This window comes from Vulpes lagopus, chromosome X (assembly GCF_018345385.1).
Source record: "Vulpes lagopus strain Blue_001 chromosome X, ASM1834538v1, whole genome shotgun sequence".
NCBI lineage: Eukaryota > Metazoa > Chordata > Mammalia > Carnivora > Canidae > Vulpes > Vulpes lagopus.
In genome coordinates, this window is record NC_054848.1 from 10,051,635 (window position 1) to 10,071,232 (window position 19,598).

The following is a 19,598-nucleotide window of genomic DNA, read 5'->3' on the forward strand; positions in this document are numbered from 1 at the left end:
GTGCTTTGGTTCCCACATCTGCAAAATAAATATAATAGTATCTGGCCCTTAATATTCTTTTGATGATTACATGAAATAGTCCATACAAAATAAATAAATGTTCATATAAAGGGCTTAGTTCCAGCCCAGAATATATTAAATGCTCAATAATTGTGCGCTAGTAGTAAGAGTAATAGTGGTAATGGCTTCTTTACCAGAATTCAACAGTTGTTCCCATTGAAAAAAAAAAAAGGGTGGGGGGCAGCCCCAGTGGCCCAGCGGTTTAGTGCCTGCCTTCGGCCCAGGGCCTGATCCTGGAGACCCAGGATTGAGTCCCACGTCAGGCTCTCTGCATGGGGCCTGCTTCTCACTCTGCCTGTGTCTCTGCCTCTCTTTCTCTCTCTCTCTCTCTCTCATGAATAAATAAATAAAATCTTTAAAAAAAGAAAAACAATTTCCTTAGTCATTAGAAAGGTGCTTCTTTTTTTTTTTTAATAATAAATTTATTTTTTATTGGTGTTCAATTTACCAACATACAGAATAACACCCAGTGCTCATCCGTCAAGTGCCCCCCTCAGTGCCCGTCACCCTTTCACCCCCACCCCCCGCCCTCCTCCCCTTCCATCACCCCTAGTTCGTTTCCCATAGTTAGGAGTCTTTATGTTCTGTCTCCCTTTCTGATATTTCCCACACATTAGAAATGTGCTTCTGATTTAATTCAATTTATAGACTGCATATTCAAGATCATAGGCATTGCTACAAAGGGCCATTCCAATTTTCTTCTTTCAATTATGATATAAACATTAGAAGTTTGGGTGTATGTCCTAGAAAAGATATCTTTTTAACTCACTAAAAGATTTTAAATATTCTGGTGGTGAATTTTAAAAAGTAATAGCAAACAGGGGCATTTTGGTGGCTCAGTCGGTTAAGCATCTGACTCTTGGTTTTGGTTCAGGTCATGATCTCAGCGTCATAGGATCGAGTCCCACATTGGGTTCTGTGCTCAGCTCAGAGTCTGCCTCAGATTCTCTCTTCTCCCTCCAGCTCACACAGACACCCTCTCTCAAATAAAATCTTTTAAAAATAAATTAATAAAAATAATAGCAAACAGGCCAAAACTATGTTGGGCACTCATTGTAGTAATTGACGTGTATTTGCTCATTTATTTTATTTTTAAAAGATTTTATTTATTTATTCATGAGAGACACACTGAGAGAGAGAGGCAGAGACACAGGCAAGAGGGAGAAGCCAGCTCCCTGGGGGAGCCCAATGTGGGACTCGATCCCAGGACCCTGGAATCACGACCTGAGCGGAAGGCAGACACTCAACCACTGAGCCACCCAGGTGCTCCTAATCGAGAAACTTTTAAGAAAAACAATCACCAATTAAGTCAAGTTGGAACCACCAATACCTAGATAAAGCCACATCTATCCATTGATAGTCATGCACATGCCTAGCTTTTATCCCTTGCCCCAGCTCTTTTTACATACTACAGGAGTAAAATTGTTGACACCACAAGGGTTGCAATGGTTTGATTTTTTTTTTTTCAATAGGAAAAATCAAAACTTCAAAGCAGAAACTGCAAGCAGATGTTTAGGTTTGCCTGATGTGGGTTGAAACCCTCTTCCTATTTATTTAGTAAAGGCCCTTAGTTTTATGTTACTGATTGCATGAAGGAAATTTCCAGGGAATGAATGTTTCCTGTTAATTTTTCATGCGAGGGCTCCGGAAAAGATTCAGGGAACTGTCGACAAAATCACACAATGGGACCTCCAGAGGAAGGTCCATATGATCAGCACCAGTCAAAACTTAACATGCAACCTCTTGCAGAGAAGCTGAAACAGGCCATCTGAAGGTCAGGAAAATGAGTAATGATGCGTTACTTGTAGTACTAGGCGTTGGTTTCCAACCCGTATCTGCAGACTGCCACACTGATAAATAGCTAGAAGGTTTCATTGAAAAGGGAAATGTACTTCTTGCCATAACAGCTTTAGGTTGATTTCAAAGTAAAAGCAATGTATTAAGAGCTATATATATATTTTTAAAGCATCGTTCTTTCTTCTTTTGATTTTCCAAAATAGTATAGACTTTGCCTCATTTATTTTTCTACCCCTTTGGTAGAGATTGAATCAGCCAAACGATGGAGAAGGAACTGAGTGGGAGAAGAGACTAGAAGATTGCCAAGAAAAATATTCCAATAAAATCCCAATCCAATTTATTTTTCTAGCATTCTTTGTAGGCACTGAACTTAATGTCTCCTCCCTTATATCGTTTTCCTCTTTAACTATGTCCAAGTAGTAGAATTGAGTGAACTGGTTCGGGTGTCGTTAGACCCTTTCTTGCCTAGTCTTAGACTGGCATATGCCTAGATATTTTATAAAAGGACAATATATCTGATGTAAAGATCAGTGTTTTTAATTCTTTTTTTAAAGATTTTATTTATGTATTCATGAGAGAGACAGAGAGAGGCAGAGACACAGGCAGAGGGAGAAGCAGGCTCCATGCGGGGAGCCCGATGTGGGACTCGATTCCGGGTCTCCAGGATCACGCCCTGGGCCGAAAGCGGTGCCAAACCGCTGAGCCACCCGGGCTGCCCAATTCTTTAAAAATTACTTTTTTTTTTTACATCAGTTCTTAATTATCATGAGTAGATCCCTGGAAAGGAGACATGCATCTTTGGACTCTAAATCTCAAGGAATTTGAACCAGTCTAGAGAAAAGTAACCCTTAACCTTAAAGCAGGAATAAACCATTGGGCTGGAAAAGGAGTCATTCATCTTCTTGACACCTCAAATTCTAACTCTGCCCCAGGTAGCTGAGTGACTTTAGGCAAGTGACTCAACATCACCCAGTTGTCTCATCTACAAAACAAAGGTGCTGGGCTAAATGACCATTCTTCTACCTCTTGTATTCATCTACATTCTGTGTCCCTCTCCCCACCCCCCCACATTGGTCCACTAGAGGGTAAGAGGAATTAACCTAGAAGTGCATTATTTTATTTTATTTTTTTAGCAGTGCATTTAAAAAAAAAATATTTTACTTATTTATTCATGAGAAACACAGAGGCAAAGACACAGGCAGAGGGAGAAGCAGGCTCCCTGCAGGGAGCCTAATGTGGGACTCCATCCTGGGACTCCGGGATCACGCCCTGAGCCAAAGGCAGATGCTCAACCACGGAGCCACCGAGGTGTCCCAGAAGTGTATTTTTAAAAGCAACTTAATTTAGTGGTGAGAAATAAAAAATGAGTATAAGATAGTAAATACAGCAGTCTCTCTAAATATTCAATAAATAAAATCATTTAGTTTTAGATAGTAGTTGATTGAGATGAAGAGATTCAAAGGGGAGAGAGAATAGGGAAGAACAATTGGATATGTATACATTGAACCATAAGCCCCCATTTATGTATTACAAGTGGTCCATTATTGGCAACTTATATGGTCCGACCTATTGCTGGAGCTATAATCTTGGTACGTCAAATTTGGACAAATCAGTAGGGTTGCTGGACAACACCAGCATTGAAGAATACCAGTGTGAACACAGAAATAGTAGAGGACCCTGGAAAATCCATCACTGTGGAATCTGTAGCCCACCCTGGGGCAAGCAGGTATTCATTTGATTTTCGTGATCTCTGAGGCAAAACAAAACTGTGTCCTGTAATGAAAGATATGGAAGATATTACCATAACATTGGAACTGCTTTAAATATAGTTCTTCCTAAAATATCAAGTGGTGGCGGAGTGCCTGGCTGGCTCAGTTGGTAAAGCGCATGACTCTCGGTCTCAGGGTTGTGAGTTCACACCCTATGTTGGATGGGAGCCAACTTCAAAAAAATTAAGATACTGAGTGATAGAGCCTCATGTGGGTTGATTCTGGAAGAATTCATCGACTGCACTTTAAATGCTCCTTTTTTCATGAGTGACCTAATTAACAGCCAAATGGAAACTTCTCACCTTTCTTATTTTAGTAATCCCTGAAAATTCTGTGAAGGAAGTCCTCAGAGCACCTGGTACCATCAAAGACAGAATCAAGAAGTTGCTGGCTCACAAAAACAGTATGAAAAAGAAGGTAAAAATTAAAAATGTCATCACAGAACCTTCTGGAACCCCTGCGCCAAAGGTTAACTTGTGGCCCCTCAACCCTGAAGAGACTGTCTCCAGAGCTAGGACCTCTAATGGAGGAAAGAAACAGAAAGAAGAGAGAAAGAAAGGGGGGCTTGAGGAAGAGGAAAAAAATGAGAAAGCCCTGAAGAACCACGTGGAGCAGGAGCAAAGCCTTCGAGGAGATGTGTTCTGTGAGTAACACTTTTGTTATTTTATACATTTTATGAAAAATGAATTGTGATTTCTCCTGACAAGTGAAAGAAGATGAGACAGCTCCATGCCTGAAGTAAAATTGGGTTCGGTGCTGATGCTTAAGAAGCAGGGTTCTCTGTAAGGTCTGGAAATTAACGTCTTCTGCAGTTCCCAAATCAAATTTGTTGCTGTGGGAAACAAGGAGGATAGAAGTCCTTCCCCTTCCCCCGGGGGGTTTCCTATTTGATGCAGACCCTCTTTCTGCTCTCAGCCAAGCACAGTTGCTTGCCCCATGAACACAGTTGTCTTACTCCCCACCTCCCCACACAGCACAGCCCCAAACCAGAGAGACCCCGGATCCAGGTGGATCTGCCAAGCTCCACCTTTTTACTTTTTTTTTTTTTTAAGATTTTATTTATTTATCCATGAGAGACCCAGAGGGAGAGGCAGAGACATAGGCAGAGGGAGAAACAGGCTCCATGCAGGGAGCCCGATGTGGGACTCGATCCTGTGACTCCAGGATCACACCCTGAGTGGAAGACAGACACTCAGCCGCTGAGCCACCCAGGCGTCCCCGCCTTTTTACTTCTTGAAGGCACTTTTGACAGGTCCACTGGTGCAAGGGGAATTTCACAGTTGTGTGACTACACTTTAAATAGCCCAAATCAGGGCAGCCCCGGTGGCTCAGCAGTTTAGCGCCGCCTTCGGCCCAGGGCCTGATCCTGGAGACCCGGATCGAGTCTCATATTGGGCTCCCTGCATATGGCCTGCTTCTCCCCCTGCCTGTGTCTCTGCCTCTCTCTCGTTCTCTCTGTGTCTCTCATAAATAAATAAAATCTTTAAAAATAAGTAGCCCAAATGACTGTTGTAGGGAGGAACATTCTATAGAAGAGCTTAAGTTTTCTCCATGAATTGGATGACTGCCCTTCTCACTGGCTGCTCTGTGGAACCCACCATAAGTCTCAGCCCCTCCAGGGTACTTTCCATATTAACCCCTCAACGTCCCCACGCTGAGACTTTGCATTTCTTTCTCACTGGGCATTTGTTGCTGCCTCTGGGGTGTTTTTGCCTTGTCTGTCCTTGGCTCCATAGCTGTTCGATTGAACCAAATGAACGGTAGACCCAGGCCCACCTCTGCAAGAACTAGCATACCAATGGCATCATCTCCTCTAACAGAGAGTGAAAATCTCGAGAAAGCACACTTCCAAACCTGGTGAGAAGGGACACGTTACTAGTGTAGGTGTTTAGGACATCTTGGAAAATGATGTTCTAGACGAGGAAACTGGAACCAATATGAATGCTTTGGGAATGTTAAGGGAACTGCCCTTCCATATTCTATAATTAGAATACATGATAAAACTCTCTCCATTCATTCATTCATTCATTCATTCTTAGCATGTGAGGGTTCAGGGTTTTTCTTAACTGATCAAATGTTGTTTATTAGCCCCTAAGGTGAATGAAGCGGGTGAATTGGGTCTCGTTCTGGCCCACGGAAAACCTGTAACATCCAGACTGGAACACAAAGGTAAATAATCCTTTGTCTCAAGAGTATGCCCTTCTGCAGCATCCCACATCGTTTTAATTTCTTTGTACAATGAGATCATTATTTAGGAATCACTGCTTCATTCCTAAAGACCCAAGGGAAAAGTCACTACACCTTGACACACCGTGCCCGTATGAAAACAGTGGGTCCTTACGTGATTTGTAAGGTTGATATGGGAAGGCTGTCTTCTCTCCGCCGCTCTTGCCTGACACCTAGAGCGATGGGTTGAGGCAGATGGTATATATTTGAAGATGGGAGGGATCCCTGGGTGGCTCAGTGGTTTGGTGCCTGCCTTCGACCCAGGGCGTGGTCCTGGAGTCCCGGGATCAAATCCCACATCAGGCTCCTGTGTGGAGCCTGCTTCTCCCCCTGCCTGTGTCTCTGCCTCTCTCTGTCTCTCTGTGTGTCTCTCATGAATAAATAAAATCTTTAAAAAAAAAAAAAAGAAGATGAGAGGAAAGGACTCATTTGCTTCAACCTCCACACCTGAGGGCCCACTGAAAATTACCATGGACTAAATTCCAAGCCCAAGTGCCTGTGTCTGTTACCTGTTGTCAAGGTAGCGCTGCATAATAAACAACCACAGACCCTCAGACCTACAGTATTAAATGTTTATTTTTACTTATGAGTCTGTGGATCAGCTGGGTAGTTCTGGTCCGAGCTGGTCTGGGTGGGTCTGGGTAGGGCTTACCCATGTGTCTGCAGTCAGCTGTGGACCTACTCAGTGACTTTGCTGATCTGAGCTGTGCTCTTGCATGTGCCTAGGGCCTTAGTTGGGACAACAGGGTGACTCGGCTGTGCTCTATGTAGTGTCTCATTCTCCAGCAGGCCAGCCAAGATGGTGGCAGGGTTCCAAGAAAGAGCAGTAGCACACAGACCTTTTGAGGTCTAGGCTCAGAAGTGGCACAGCATCACTTCCATATTCTGTTGGCCAAGGCAAGTCACAAGGCCGGGCTGGATTCAAGAGTCAGGGAAGGTGCTACAAAGTCATATTGCAAAGAGCATGGATACTGGGAGTAATTTTTTTTAAGATCACAACAATTTGTCCAGAATGACTTCACAGATTTAAATCGAAACACAGTATCTGCTATGACATTATCCTGAAGGCCATTTCATTTGCCATGATCTGTACTCCATGCAGTTGTTCTGACTTTGTTAGATTAATAATGGTTTAAAAAGGCCACAAGAGAGATTGAAAGAGAGATATTTGTTACTCACGGGGCCTGGAGGATCACAGCACACTTTGAGCACTACACAGGGAAGTTGAGGCAGGGTGCTTAAAGAGAGAGACAGACAGGACCTAGGGCACACACCCTTATTAATGTTCATGTGTGGAGTACTTTGGGGTTCTGGGCTGAAGCTGGATTGGTCAATTCAAACCAGAAAGATCAGGGTCTTATTGAGCTCTAGGGGAGTCCTGTTTTTTTAATGATTAGTTTATTTATTTATGAGATATATAGAGAGAGAGCATGAGCAGGGGAGAAGAACAGGAGAGGGAGAAGTAGACTCACTGCTGAGCAGGGAGTCCGATGAGGGGCTTGATCCCAGGACCCCGGATCATGACCTGAGCCGAAGGCAGATGCTTAACCGACTGAGCCACCCAGGTGCCCCGCTCCGAGGGAGTCTTATCTAAGGAGTGCACCTTTAGGGTCCTCTAAGAGGATGGCCCTAGGAGCAGGGGAGGCCTGTTGATCACAAGGGATGTTGGGAAGTCATATCAAGAACTTATATTTCCTTGTGACTTGGCAGGCTGCTCTCTGTGGCTTCCACTAGCATGAGGGGTGGAGGTCAGTTTTAGGGTATTTGGCCAAACAAAATGGTTGCCAAGGCAGCAACACCATAAGCTACTCCCTCAGCTCAATACTCGACGGCAACTGGAAACATCACATTGCCTTCCAGAGCTCCAAATGTTAGACATGTTTCTAATGCTCTGAATGATTATGAATTGTACCCTCGTTCTTCACAGATTTAAATATCTCCGTAGACTGCAGCTTTGACCATGGGGTCTGTGACTGGAAACAGGATATAGAAGATGACTTTGACTGGAATCCTGCTGATCGAAATAATGGTATTGAGATTTTGTTCTTTTGTGTTCTGTGATACAGCACGGGTAAAGAAGCCTCTCCAGTGATACAGGAGAGGTATCACTCCTCTTATTATTATCCTTATGATTCCTAGGTCTTGCTAGGTCAGGGTTGTTTGTCATGTTTGGAAACTTTTAGACCTTCCTGAAATCTCTCCTGATCAGTGGCTGAGTTGGTTCAGCATATACGCTCCACCTTATTACCCTCTTACCCTGCCCACCCACACACAGGATGTTCCAGCAAAACTCTTCCATAGTCATTCCTGCTGCTGAGAGAGAGATGTTGGAATTAATGTACATTTTTAAAAAAGAGTTTTAAAGGAAACTATTTTTTAAACTAATTTCTGTGCCCCACATGGGGCTCAAACTCACAACCCCGAGATCCAGAGTTGCAAGCTCTGCCAACGGAGCCAGCCGGGTGCCCCAGAATTCATGTACCTTTTAAGAGCACGGGGGGCGGGGGGGGGGGGGAAGGTAGAAAGACATTGTTCCTTTTCCCGGTTTGCCAGCTAATGGTGCTCTGTAGCTTTTGTTTAGTTTTTTTTTTTTTTGTGGGAAAATAAATCTGGAAAGGAAATATGACCTCTGCCTATATCTGAAGTTTTAGTGAAGTCACCCCTCAAAGTCTCCACACCGGAATGAGCCATCAGGTCAGCAACCTGAACTTTCCCCTCTATTGTTTGCAGATTTCCTTCTGGCCACTTAAACTGGGACTTTTTCAACTTCGGCTCAGAGCTGTGGCATTCCAGCCCTTTCCACTTCTTGGTTCAACACTATTGATGGGCCCCGTCTTTCCCCTTGGGTAGAGCATTTGGCTGGCAGATCCCATTCGGAGCATAAATGGAATCCCTGTCTCCTGACGCTGACCATGTAGTTAGAGACAGCTCTGGTTCTCAGGTTCTTTACAAATCCATTTATTTATTTGAGGATCTACCAATTCAGCCCTCATTTATAAGATCCTCCTATATCCTTCCTCTAGATTAATTCTTCCTTTAGATCTCTCCTTTCACATACAACCAGGAAACCTGGATATCCCCTAACAAAAATTCCTTGTAAAACTTGAGATTAGGGTAGAGGGGATACACATCCCATGAAGCAAGTTGTGTGAGTGAGAAGTGAGACTGTCCCCAAAGATTCAGGGCAAGCACAGGGCGAGCTTAACCAGTCTGGAGACAGTACGTCTTCGGAGAGCCTGTCGTGTCGGTAGTTAACTTGAGTTCCTCCTTCTTCCATCGTGGCATCTCCAAGTTTACGTCTGCCAGGGCTGTATGACACAGGGATCCCGTAGGTCATTCCAGGATCTCGACAGTTTGCACAGTCAGTACGTCTTAGGTTGGGTTTCCCAGCAATGGGAAGTCCCGTGTTGACAAACACGATTCACAAAAGGCCCCAGGGTTGTCAGCCTTCCTGTCACTCACATGATACTTTCCTCCCTCCTGCTGCACCCCCTAGGGTGGTAGGTGGGCTTGTCTCTCCCTGCAGAGTTAAACATAAGAAAGAAAAACGTGGGATGAATCAGCATTTTTAGAATGATAAAATCTCCAGGACAGATCAAGATGGGCTTTAGTGGAGAGAGGAGAAATCTGCCACAGCGGGTCCCAGAAGAGAGGGTGTCTGTGGTAGGGTGGCTAGACAAAGCGCAGCATGCCTACATTTCAGATGAGCAGTGAATATTTTTCAGTATATCTCAGACATGTGCTGATCTGAAATGCAAACTCTCCTGAGCCTCCTGTATCTTTATTTGCTGAATCTGGCAATTTTACTAGCTGGAGAAGAAGACCAGACAGTCTCTGAGTCCAGTGAAAACTAAGGCAGTGTCAACCTGGCTCCTGCAAGTGTCTCCGGGAAGGTGCTAGCAGAAGACTCAAGCCCCTACCCCCAGCCCCCAGTGTATTCCTCCTGACTTCCACAGGAATTCCTTCTTTGCATTCAGACCCCACTCTGTGAGACCCCATTCTATGAGACCTCACTCTATGAGACCCCACTCTGTGAGACCCCATTCTATGAGAATGTTTGCCCAAGTTCATCAAAGCCACAGCCAGAGGCTGGGAGGTGAGCAATGTGCACTACCACTGGTTAAAAGATACTTAGGAGGTGGATCTTGGAAACAGGAGACGTGTTCCTGGCATCCTGAACTGGAACTCAGAGTGATACGTTACGAGTGGTGGTTGAGCTCCATGAAACCATGAGTACAGATTCACATATGTTGTGGACTAGATGCACACCGCCTAAATAGCTGGCCATCACACGTATCATTGACTCTGTGGGAAAATGCATTCCAAGCCTCAGACAACCAAGGTGGAAGGTTTTGGAACACACATTCTCCATCAGCTGGAAATTCCCCGCAGTGTTGAAAGACTCTTCCATTAGATTCTTACGCCAGGTCTGCTACCACCACACTTCGGGAACGTGGACAAATTCCTCAGTTTCTCTGACCCTTAATTTCCTTTTCTGTATCACGAAGGCTTTCGACTCTGTGATCCCAAAAATCCATTTTAGCATGTAAATTTTGTTCCTGTGTTTGAAATGAAAAGGACTTCAGCTTTCCCTATAGGAGACTATCATTCGTTTTCTTTTTGTTTATGGTTTTTTTTTTTTTTTTTTAAATTCCAGTTCTCTGGAATTAGCCAGACCCTTCACAATGGCTTCACTAACTGTGCGTTTTTCTTCTCCTGAAGCTGTTGGCTACTATATGGCAGTTCCAGCCCTGGCGGGCCATAAGAAGGATGTGGGCCGGTTGAAACTCCTCCTCCCGGACCTGCAGGCCCAAAGCAACTTGTGTTTGCTCTTTAATTACCGGCTGGCTGGAGTCAAAGTAGGGAAACTGCGAGTGTTTGTGAAAAACAGTAACAATGCCCTGGCCTGGGAGGAGACTGGAAGTGAGGATGAAAGGTGGAAGACTGGGAAAATTCAGTTGTATCAAGGGACTGGCACTACCAAAAGTGTAAGTGGAAAACCAGTGTTCCATGAGATACATGTGCTTTTTCAGTGATTCAACAAACACAACAAAACACTCAGGTACCCAGGCCCTGGGGCCACAAGGATGAGTAAGACTTTCCCCCTCTGCCTGAAGAGTTTCTGTTCTGGAGCAAAATAAGCAAGGCAATTAGTCAGCACCAGGAGCGCTGTCAGGTGCCTGCATATCACACACTCTAGGAAGGATCTGTGTGTGTGTCAGACTCCTCACCAACAGCCTCTCAAACCAGACCATCCGATCCTTAATACATCAAAGAATGTCTTATTCTTTTGTTCTGTGCCCAGCACTTATCACAATGAGTGAAAGCTAGAAGGTCATTTTTTAAAAGATGTTATTTATTTATCTGAGAGAGAGAGAGAGGTAGAGACAGAGAGAGAGAGAGTGCACGAGCAGGGGGGCGGGGCAGAGGGAGAGGGAAAAGCAGACTCCCCACTGAGCAGGGAGTCTGACATAGGGCTTGATCCCAGGACCCCGGGATCATGACCTGAGCTAAAGGCAGACGCTTCACCAACTGAGACACCCAGGTGCCCTAGAAGCTCATTTTTAAATTTTTTTTATTTTTTAAGATGTTATTTATTTATTCACGAGAGACAGAGAGAGAGAGACAGAGACACAAGCAGAGGGAGGAGAAGCAGGCTCCATGCAGGGAGCCCAATGCGGGACTCAATCCCAGGACTCCAGGATCTCGCCCTGAGCCCAAGGCAGATGCTCAACCACTGAGCCGCCCAGGCATCCCTAAAATGTTTTTTAAATTAAACTGAAATTGTGGCTATTGCCTGGGATCCCAAGACAGTCAGGATCTATGGTTCCCTCGGAGGACTCACAGAATTCAGAGAAGCTGTCCTATTCGGGATTGCAGTTTATTACAGTGAAAGGATAGTGAATGAAGTCAGCAGAGGGAAAGGGCGTGTGAGGCAGAGTCCAGGAGAGGGGGTACAAGCCTGCGGTATTCCTCTGCCGTAGAATCAGATGGCTGGCTCTCCGTTCTCTCAGCAGTGATGCGTGACAATGCTCACAGAGTGTGGCCCACCAGCGAAGCTCACCCAAGCCCTGGCATTCTGGGTTTTTGTTGGGGGTCGGTCTGCGCACATAGCTGATCTTAGAGTTACTCAGTCTCCAGCCTCTCCAGAGGTCAGGCTGTATCTGTGTGATGCGGGACTCTCACGGTAATGCACGTTGTTGGCCTAAATTATCTAGCATGAGCAAAGACACTCTTGAGAGGCAAGATATTCCAAGGACTTAGAGGTTATCTCCCAGGAACCAGTCAAGAGCCATACCTTCTTTAGAATGTTCAGGGTCTGGCCAACCTGGACCTCCTGGATTCATCCTTTTCTGTACAGTGGGTTTATTTATTTATTTTTTAAAGATTTTATTTACTTATTCATGAGAGACATAGTGAGAGAGAGAGAGGCAGAGACACAGGCAGAGGGAGAAGCAGGCTCCATGCAGGGAGCCCGATGCAGGACTCGATCCTGGGACTCCAGGATGACGCCCTGGGCCGAAGGCAGGCAATAAACCGCTGAGCCACCCAGGGATCCCCCAAATCTTTTAAAAAAAAGTTTGGTTGAGGTGAGAAGAGGTGAGGTGGAACCTAGAAGGGGATACACGAAAAGCTGAGTACCAACTAATGGTTTCAAGAGGAAGAGCGATTAGTAGATTCATGAAGTGGGATTCCATTTACACTTTGCTTGTGAAAGATAATGATTCATTAACAAAAGGAAAAGCCTGTTTTTGGTAATAGGCAGAAATGGAAAGCCTGGAATCTAGTGTCAGATGTGATATTCAGTATCTCTTTATTTACTCGTCACACTTAAGCAGAACATCTTATTTAAAATATGGCCTAAGATAGGACTATAGATAAAATATGTGTTGGGTTATAGTTGATTTTTTTCACCATTTTTTCTCTCTTCCACTGCTTTACAATGTTTAATGCTAATGAACACAGCAATTCTAATTTATGCTCATTTCAACATATTTGCATCAATACAAATCTAATCCACATATTTACAGTGTTGTGTGTGTAGCATTGTTTGGGGACCATGACACTGAGCTGTGCTGTGTAGAGTTGACATCCTATTGGAAAATTGAAATATGCCTCTGCACAGCATTCGCAATTACCTCCATGACTGAATTTATATACTGAGAAATATTTCCTATAATGTGGTAGCTTGGGGGTGAGTAGTAGTATGTGCCATAAAAACAGTGACTTTTTTTTAAAATACACAATTTTGCAAATATGCCCCCAAAGAGCCTGGCCAGCAAGGACACTCTAACACAGCACAGCTCCATCAAGAGGCATGCTCAGACCCCGCCAGGCCCTGATGCAGGCACCTGTGCCCTGTACTTTTCCAGTGTGAGAGGAACCCTTACTGGGCCATACTGGGGGCAGGAAGGGAATGCTGAATAACCTAGAGTAAAGCATGCATACCACTTTGTCAGTGTCCTATTGGCCGTGGATATTTGTAGCCGACGCAACTCTTATTCCGTAAACAAGGCATACAAGGTAAAGCACATTACTTCCTCTAAATCAAATTCTATCTGAATCCAAAGCTGCATCCCTAATGTGGCAGGAGGATGAGGTGGGATTCAAGCTCTGCTATTTGCTCATGCCACCCCGGTGCCCCTCCCGTTACTACTTTTTTAAAATTTTAATTCCAGTGTAGTTAACATACGGTGTTATTTCAGTTTCAAGTGCACAATATAGTGACTCAACAATTCTATGCTCCGTGCCCATCATGGTAAGTGTGCTCTGCATCCTCGTCACCTCCTTCCAGGACTGTGTTGAATGACAGTGGTGAGAGTGGACATCCTTGTCTTGTTCCTGATCTTAGGGGGAAAGCTCTCGGTTGTTCACCATTATGATGTTAACTGTGGGGTTTTCATGTATGACCTTTATTATGCTGCGATATGTTCCCTCTAAACCTGCTTCTGTTGAGGGTTTTTATCATGAATGGATGTTGTACTTTGTCAAATGCTTTTTCTGCATCTATTGAAATGATCCTATGGTTTTTCTCTTTTCTCTTGTTGATGTGGATCCCATTGATTGAGTAAATCCCACTTGATCACGGTGAATGATTTTCTTAATATATTGTTGGATTCTGTTGGCTAACATTTTGTTGAGAATTTTTGCATCTATGTTCATCAGAGATACTGGCCTGTTCTCTTTTCTTGTGGTGTCTTTATCTGGCTTTGGTCACAGGGCAATGCTGGCCTCATAGAATGAGTTTGGAAGCTTTCTTTCCTCTTCCATTTTTTGAAATATTTTGAGAAGACTAGGAATTAACTCTTCCTTAAATGTTTGGAAGAATTCACCTCTGGAGTTGTCTGATCCTGGACTTAACTGTTTCTTGAGAGTTTTTTGATTACTAATTAATTATCGTCACTGGTAATCAGTTTGTTCAAATTTTCTAATTCTTTCTAAGTATTGGAAGGTTACGTGTTTCTAGGAATTTAGCGATTTCTTCTATGTGGTCTAGTTTGTTGCTTATCTTTTCAAAGAACTGGCTTCTGGTTTCATTGACCTTTTTTTTTTTTCTATTTTATTTCTGCTTTAATCGTATTTCCTTCCTTCTAGTGGTTTTAGGTTTTATTTGTTCTTCTTTTCCTAGCTCCTGTAGGTGTACTGTTAGGTTGTTTATTTCAGATTTGTCTTGCTTCTTGAGGTAGGCCTCTGTTGCTATAAACTCCCCTCATAGAACAGCTTTGCTGCATCCCACAGATTTTGGACCATTGTGTTTTCATTTTCATCTGTCTCCATGTAATTTTTAAAATTTCTTCTTTGATCTCTTAGTTGACCCGACCCATTCATTGTTTAGTAGCATGTTACTAAACCTCCATACTTGCTAAATGATGTTTATAAGTTTTTTGGCCATTGTAGTATTTTTTTAAAAATAGGTCATATTGGGGCACCTGGGTGGCTCAGTTGGTTAAATGTCTACCTTCGGCTCAGGTCATGATCCCAGAGTCCTGAGATTGAGTCCCGCATCGGGCTCCCTGTGCACCCCACTTGTCTCTCTCCTCCCTGCTCATCCTCTATCTCTGTCTCTCGCTCTCAAATAAATAAATATAATCTTTAAAAATATATATCTTTAAAAAACAGATATTAGTTTTGTATTCAGAAAGACATTGTAATACCTAATTCAATGATTATGAAAATAATAATAGCTATAATTTATGGAGCATTATTAAATACCATGCGTTGTAAGGAGAAATAATAGAGTAATATACCTAAGGGATGCCTTAATTTTTCAATTATCAATATCAGAAATATACAGATTTAGAGGACAGCAAAATGACTCTTTTTTCAAAGAGGACTAAGATTGTCCTGTAACAAAAGTTTTAGAGAGAAAAAAAATAATTTGGAAAATGTCATTCTTCTTTAAAGTGACACACACACCTATTTTATCAAAATGAATTCAATAGGGCAGCCCGGGTGGCTCAGCAGTTTAGCGCCACCTTCAGCCCAGGGGCTGATCCTGGAGACCTGGGATCAAGTCCTATATCGGGCTCCCAGGAGCCTGCTTCTCCCTCTGCCTGTGTCTCTACCCCTCTCTCTCTCTCTCTCTGTGTCTCTCATGAATAGATAAATAAAATATTTTTAAAAATGAATTCAAGGGGATCCCTGGGTGGCGCAGTGGTTTGGCGCCTGCCTTTGGCTCAGGGCGCGATCCTGGAGACCCGGGATCGAATCCCACATCGGGCTCCCAGTGCATGGAGCCTGCTTCTCCCTCTGCCTATGTCTCTGCCTCTCTCTCTCTCTCTCTGTGACTATCATAAATAAATAAAAAAAAATTTTAAAAATGAATTCAATAGCATGTACATACTATGGTTATAAATAGATTAAAATATGTGTTCATGTGGAAGGTAAAATGCAAAATATGGAAGGACTCATATTAATTATAGATGATAAATCTTTTTTTATAAAAGATTTTATTTATTCATTTGAGAGAGAGCATGAGTGACAGGGAGAGGCAGAGGGAGTGGGAGAAGCAGACTCCCCACTGAGCCGGGAGCTTGATGTGGGACCCTATCCCAGGACCTTGAGATCATGACCTGAGCTGAAGGCAGATGCTTAAGCAATTGAGCCACCCAGACACCCCCAATTATAAATCTTTACTTTCTTTTTTAACAAAGTGATTGTTGTCTTTTCTAAGCTTTTTAAAAACATATATAGATTCACACTTATAAAAAATTAGCATTTTAAAGAAAGATGCTTTAAGAATCATACTCCTATCAATACCATCATATAGCTATTCACCATCCCCACCAGCGTCTCTTTTCTGCTTCATCAGTAATCCCCAAATAGTTTTGAAGGTGATAGAGATGAAGCACTTTAGGCTTGCTGTCTCTACTGTGTCCCGTTTTCTGTGGTTCTTCAAAGAGAAGAGGGGGAGCCTCAGAGGGACAAATGGGAGTGAAGAGACACTGCAACTGCCCACTGCCTAGGCTGCTCTCTATGGCTCTTACACTCCCTGGGTGCATTTTCTTAAGAACTGCTAGAGACAAGCTGTTGCTGAGCAGCGAGTGATAGCACAACTGGGTATAGAAGTTGCTTCCTCCTCCAGTCTCTTCTCAGGAAGGAACTACTTTTGGGAAGATGTTCCTTTAGGATAAGTTTTAAAAGCAGTGAGCCCCAAAATAGACCCATCACAGCACCTACAATGGGTGGGATAACGAGGGTGGGCATGTTTAGATCTTGAGATCTGGCAGCTTTTCCATCCCCGAAATCCCTGACAGATACCCCAGATAACTAAAAGTAAATGTCTGGATAATTAATTGACATCCTAATTTGGGTTTATTTTTCATAGTATTTAGGCCTGCCCTGATACAAAAAAAAAAAAATAGACAAGCTTATTATGTTTTATCAAGAAGATGTGGGATATAACAATCAAAAGCAAGCGTTTCTAGGAAACCAACTCATTCCTGATGTTTGTTCCCTGAAAGCTTAGACTCTCTGAGTAGACTATTCTGGTAAAGGGCAGAGAGAAGTGCCTGTGAAGGAAGGAAGCAGAAGCACTGATGGGGTAATGAGATTCTCCAGGACTTGGAAGCTGTACCATTGCATCTCTCTGGCAGAGCTCTGGGCAGGAAATGGTTGTCTGAGGTTTCCATTGAGGCTAGATTCTTAGCAACAAGACTCCAGCCTCAGTAAAGATTTCTGTGTACTGCCCAGGCATGGAAGTTGAAAAAATGAGTGACTTGGGGGTACCTGGGTGGCTCAGAGGTCGAGTGTCTGCCTTTGGCTCAAGTCATGATCCCGGGGTCCTGGGATTTAGTCCTGCGTGGGGCTCCCTGCATGGAGCCTGCTTCTCCCTCTGCCTGTGTCTCTGCCTCTCTGTGTGTCTCATGAACAAATAAATAAAATCTTTAAAAAATAAAAAAAAGTTGTAGTAATGGGAAAAGAGAAAAACAGCATTCAGCTATTATTTATTTTAATAATATTTCTTTGTAAACAGTTTTGGATGAATGAATATAAAATAGTAATAGTATTAAAGATAATAGTATATCTTTGATTTTGTTAAATGGGTCACTCCTGTCATTTTGTGTGCAAATTCAAGATAAATATTCTAGTATTCATCCTCTCTCTGTTCTCTTTACATTAGACATTTCTAAAATATAAGGAAGTTTAGTTCTCTTTTGATTATTAATAGATAGTAGGTATTTTATTTGATCTATTTTGATTATTAGTAGAAATATTTTGATTTTTATCACAGATAAAAATTATTATAGCCTACTATGTAACATTTTTCAAAACATGAAAACAATGACATTCTCATTAATTTCTAATATTAATGCCAATATTTTAAGAAAAAATGGCTATATTACTACAAATTACCAAAATCTGAATATATCAAAATCATTCACTCTCAACTATAGAGCTTTATATTAGATGTTCACAGGGAATGTTAAATTTCTTCTAGCTTGGTTTTTTGTTTTTTGTTTTTTATACTAGCTTAGTTTTTGAAAAGAAAACCACATTATTGTTTTATTTTTCCTTTAAAAGGGAATTCCAAAATTTCCTTTTCAGCCATACCTTTCTCAGCTTTTCAGGACTGTCCAGATTCTTTTCGGTGTTGCAATAACCCTGTTTTCTCTGAATGTAATCCACTCAGTGCAGATACTGGCATCTGGAAAATACATTACTATATATGCAATCTCCATGCCTGCTCCTGTGCAGTAGGGACTGATGAATTCAGTTTTTTTTTAAGATTTCATTTATTTATTCATGAGAGACACAGAGAGAGAGAGGCAGAGACACAGGCAGAGGGAGAAGCAGGCTCCATGCAGGGAGCCCGACATGGGACTTGATCCCCGGTCTCCAGGATCACGCCCTGGGCTGAAGGCAGTGCTAAACCGCTGAGCCACCCAGGCTGCCCAGGTTTTTGTTTTGTTTTTGTTTGTTTTAAGTAATCTTTATGCACAGAGTGGGACTCAAACTCATGACCCAAGGTCAAGTCTCAGGCTCCATCCACTGAGTCAGCCAGGCGCCCTGAGTTCAATCCTTTTTAATAGCTATTAAATAGGGCCGCCTGGATGGCTCAGCAGTTGGGCATCTGCCTTTGGCTTAGGGCATGATCCAGGGGTCCTGGGATTGAGTCCCACATCGGGCTCCCCACAGGAAGCCTTCTTCTGCCTCTGCCTGTGTCTCTGCCTCTCTCTATGTCTCTCATGAATAAATAAATAAAATCTTTTTAAAAATACCTATTAAATAGTTTGGTCATGGGCAGCCCGGGTGGCTCAGCGGTTTAGCACCATCTTCAGCCCAGGTCCTGATCCTGGGGACCTGGGATCGAATCCCATGTCAGGCTCCTTGCATGGAACCCGCCCCTCTCTGTGTCTTTGTGTGTGTCTCATGAATAAATAAATAAAATCTTTAAAATAATAAATAAATAAATAGGTCATATCATTGACTTGAATAATTTGAAGTAATATTTTTTATCTTCTCCATTATTAGATCATTTTTGAAGCGGAACGTGGCAAGGGCAAAACTGGAGAAATTGCAGTGGACAGCGTCTTGCTGGTTTCAGGCTTATGTCCAGATGGCCTTTTATCTGTGAATGGCTAAATGTTACTGTGCTCTTTTGTATCTTTATATTTAGCTTTTTTATGTCAGTTCTCTGTTTTCTAATATTACATCATAGATTGCCCCACTTTAGAAATGCAAACTGAAAAATTGTAATGTATCAGCAGAAACGTTATTGTAAGCTGCCTTTCTTACATAAGATATGCCAATATCTGCTTTAAGAACCACTTGTCACTTCATTCATTTCTGAATTTATAAAATGTAGAAATGTGGAAAAAGCTCAGCTTCGCTCCACCCCAGTATATCTGATTTGTCTACACAAGTTGATGGACCTCTATGTAACATTTTTAGAATTATAAAAATACAACAAACAAACAACAAAAACCCCACAGAGAATTGTTTCTCTGTTTGACTTTTCTGGCACTTCTTAGAAGCTGACATCACAGATTTTTATCTAAGTGGCTTACCCTGATCGTTTACAGCCCAGCTTATATATTTAAATTCTTTGTAATAATATTCAAATAATCACCTGTGTCTTGGTTTAAGTTTTTTCTAAGTAAGAAAATGTGTTATTGGTGTTCTGTTTCAAAATGTATATAATTATTTGCTTTACTGGGAAATATAGGTTTCCTTCTTTTTCTTTGGAAATACTTTATATTCTTAAAATTCTTAAAATTACTTCCTTTTGGGACGCCTGGATTG

At 42.6% G+C, this 19,598-nt stretch overlaps 1 protein-coding gene across 1 annotated transcript in view; it reads left to right on the forward strand.

The window, feature by feature from the left end:
* The window catches only part of EGFL6 (EGF like domain multiple 6), a 64,586-nt gene extending 44,988 nt beyond the window's left edge, over window positions 1-19,598 (forward strand). Inside the window, exons 8-12 of the mRNA XM_041741217.1 lie at window positions 3,943-4,269; window positions 5,715-5,795; window positions 7,780-7,881; window positions 10,575-10,840; window positions 18,828-19,598. Coding sequence (XP_041597151.1) covers window positions 3,943-4,269; window positions 5,715-5,795; window positions 7,780-7,881; window positions 10,575-10,840; window positions 18,828-18,938 — 887 coding nt within the window. The 3' untranslated portion in view covers window positions 18,939-19,598. The remainder of the gene's footprint in view (window positions 1-3,942; window positions 4,270-5,714; window positions 5,796-7,779; window positions 7,882-10,574; window positions 10,841-18,827) is intronic.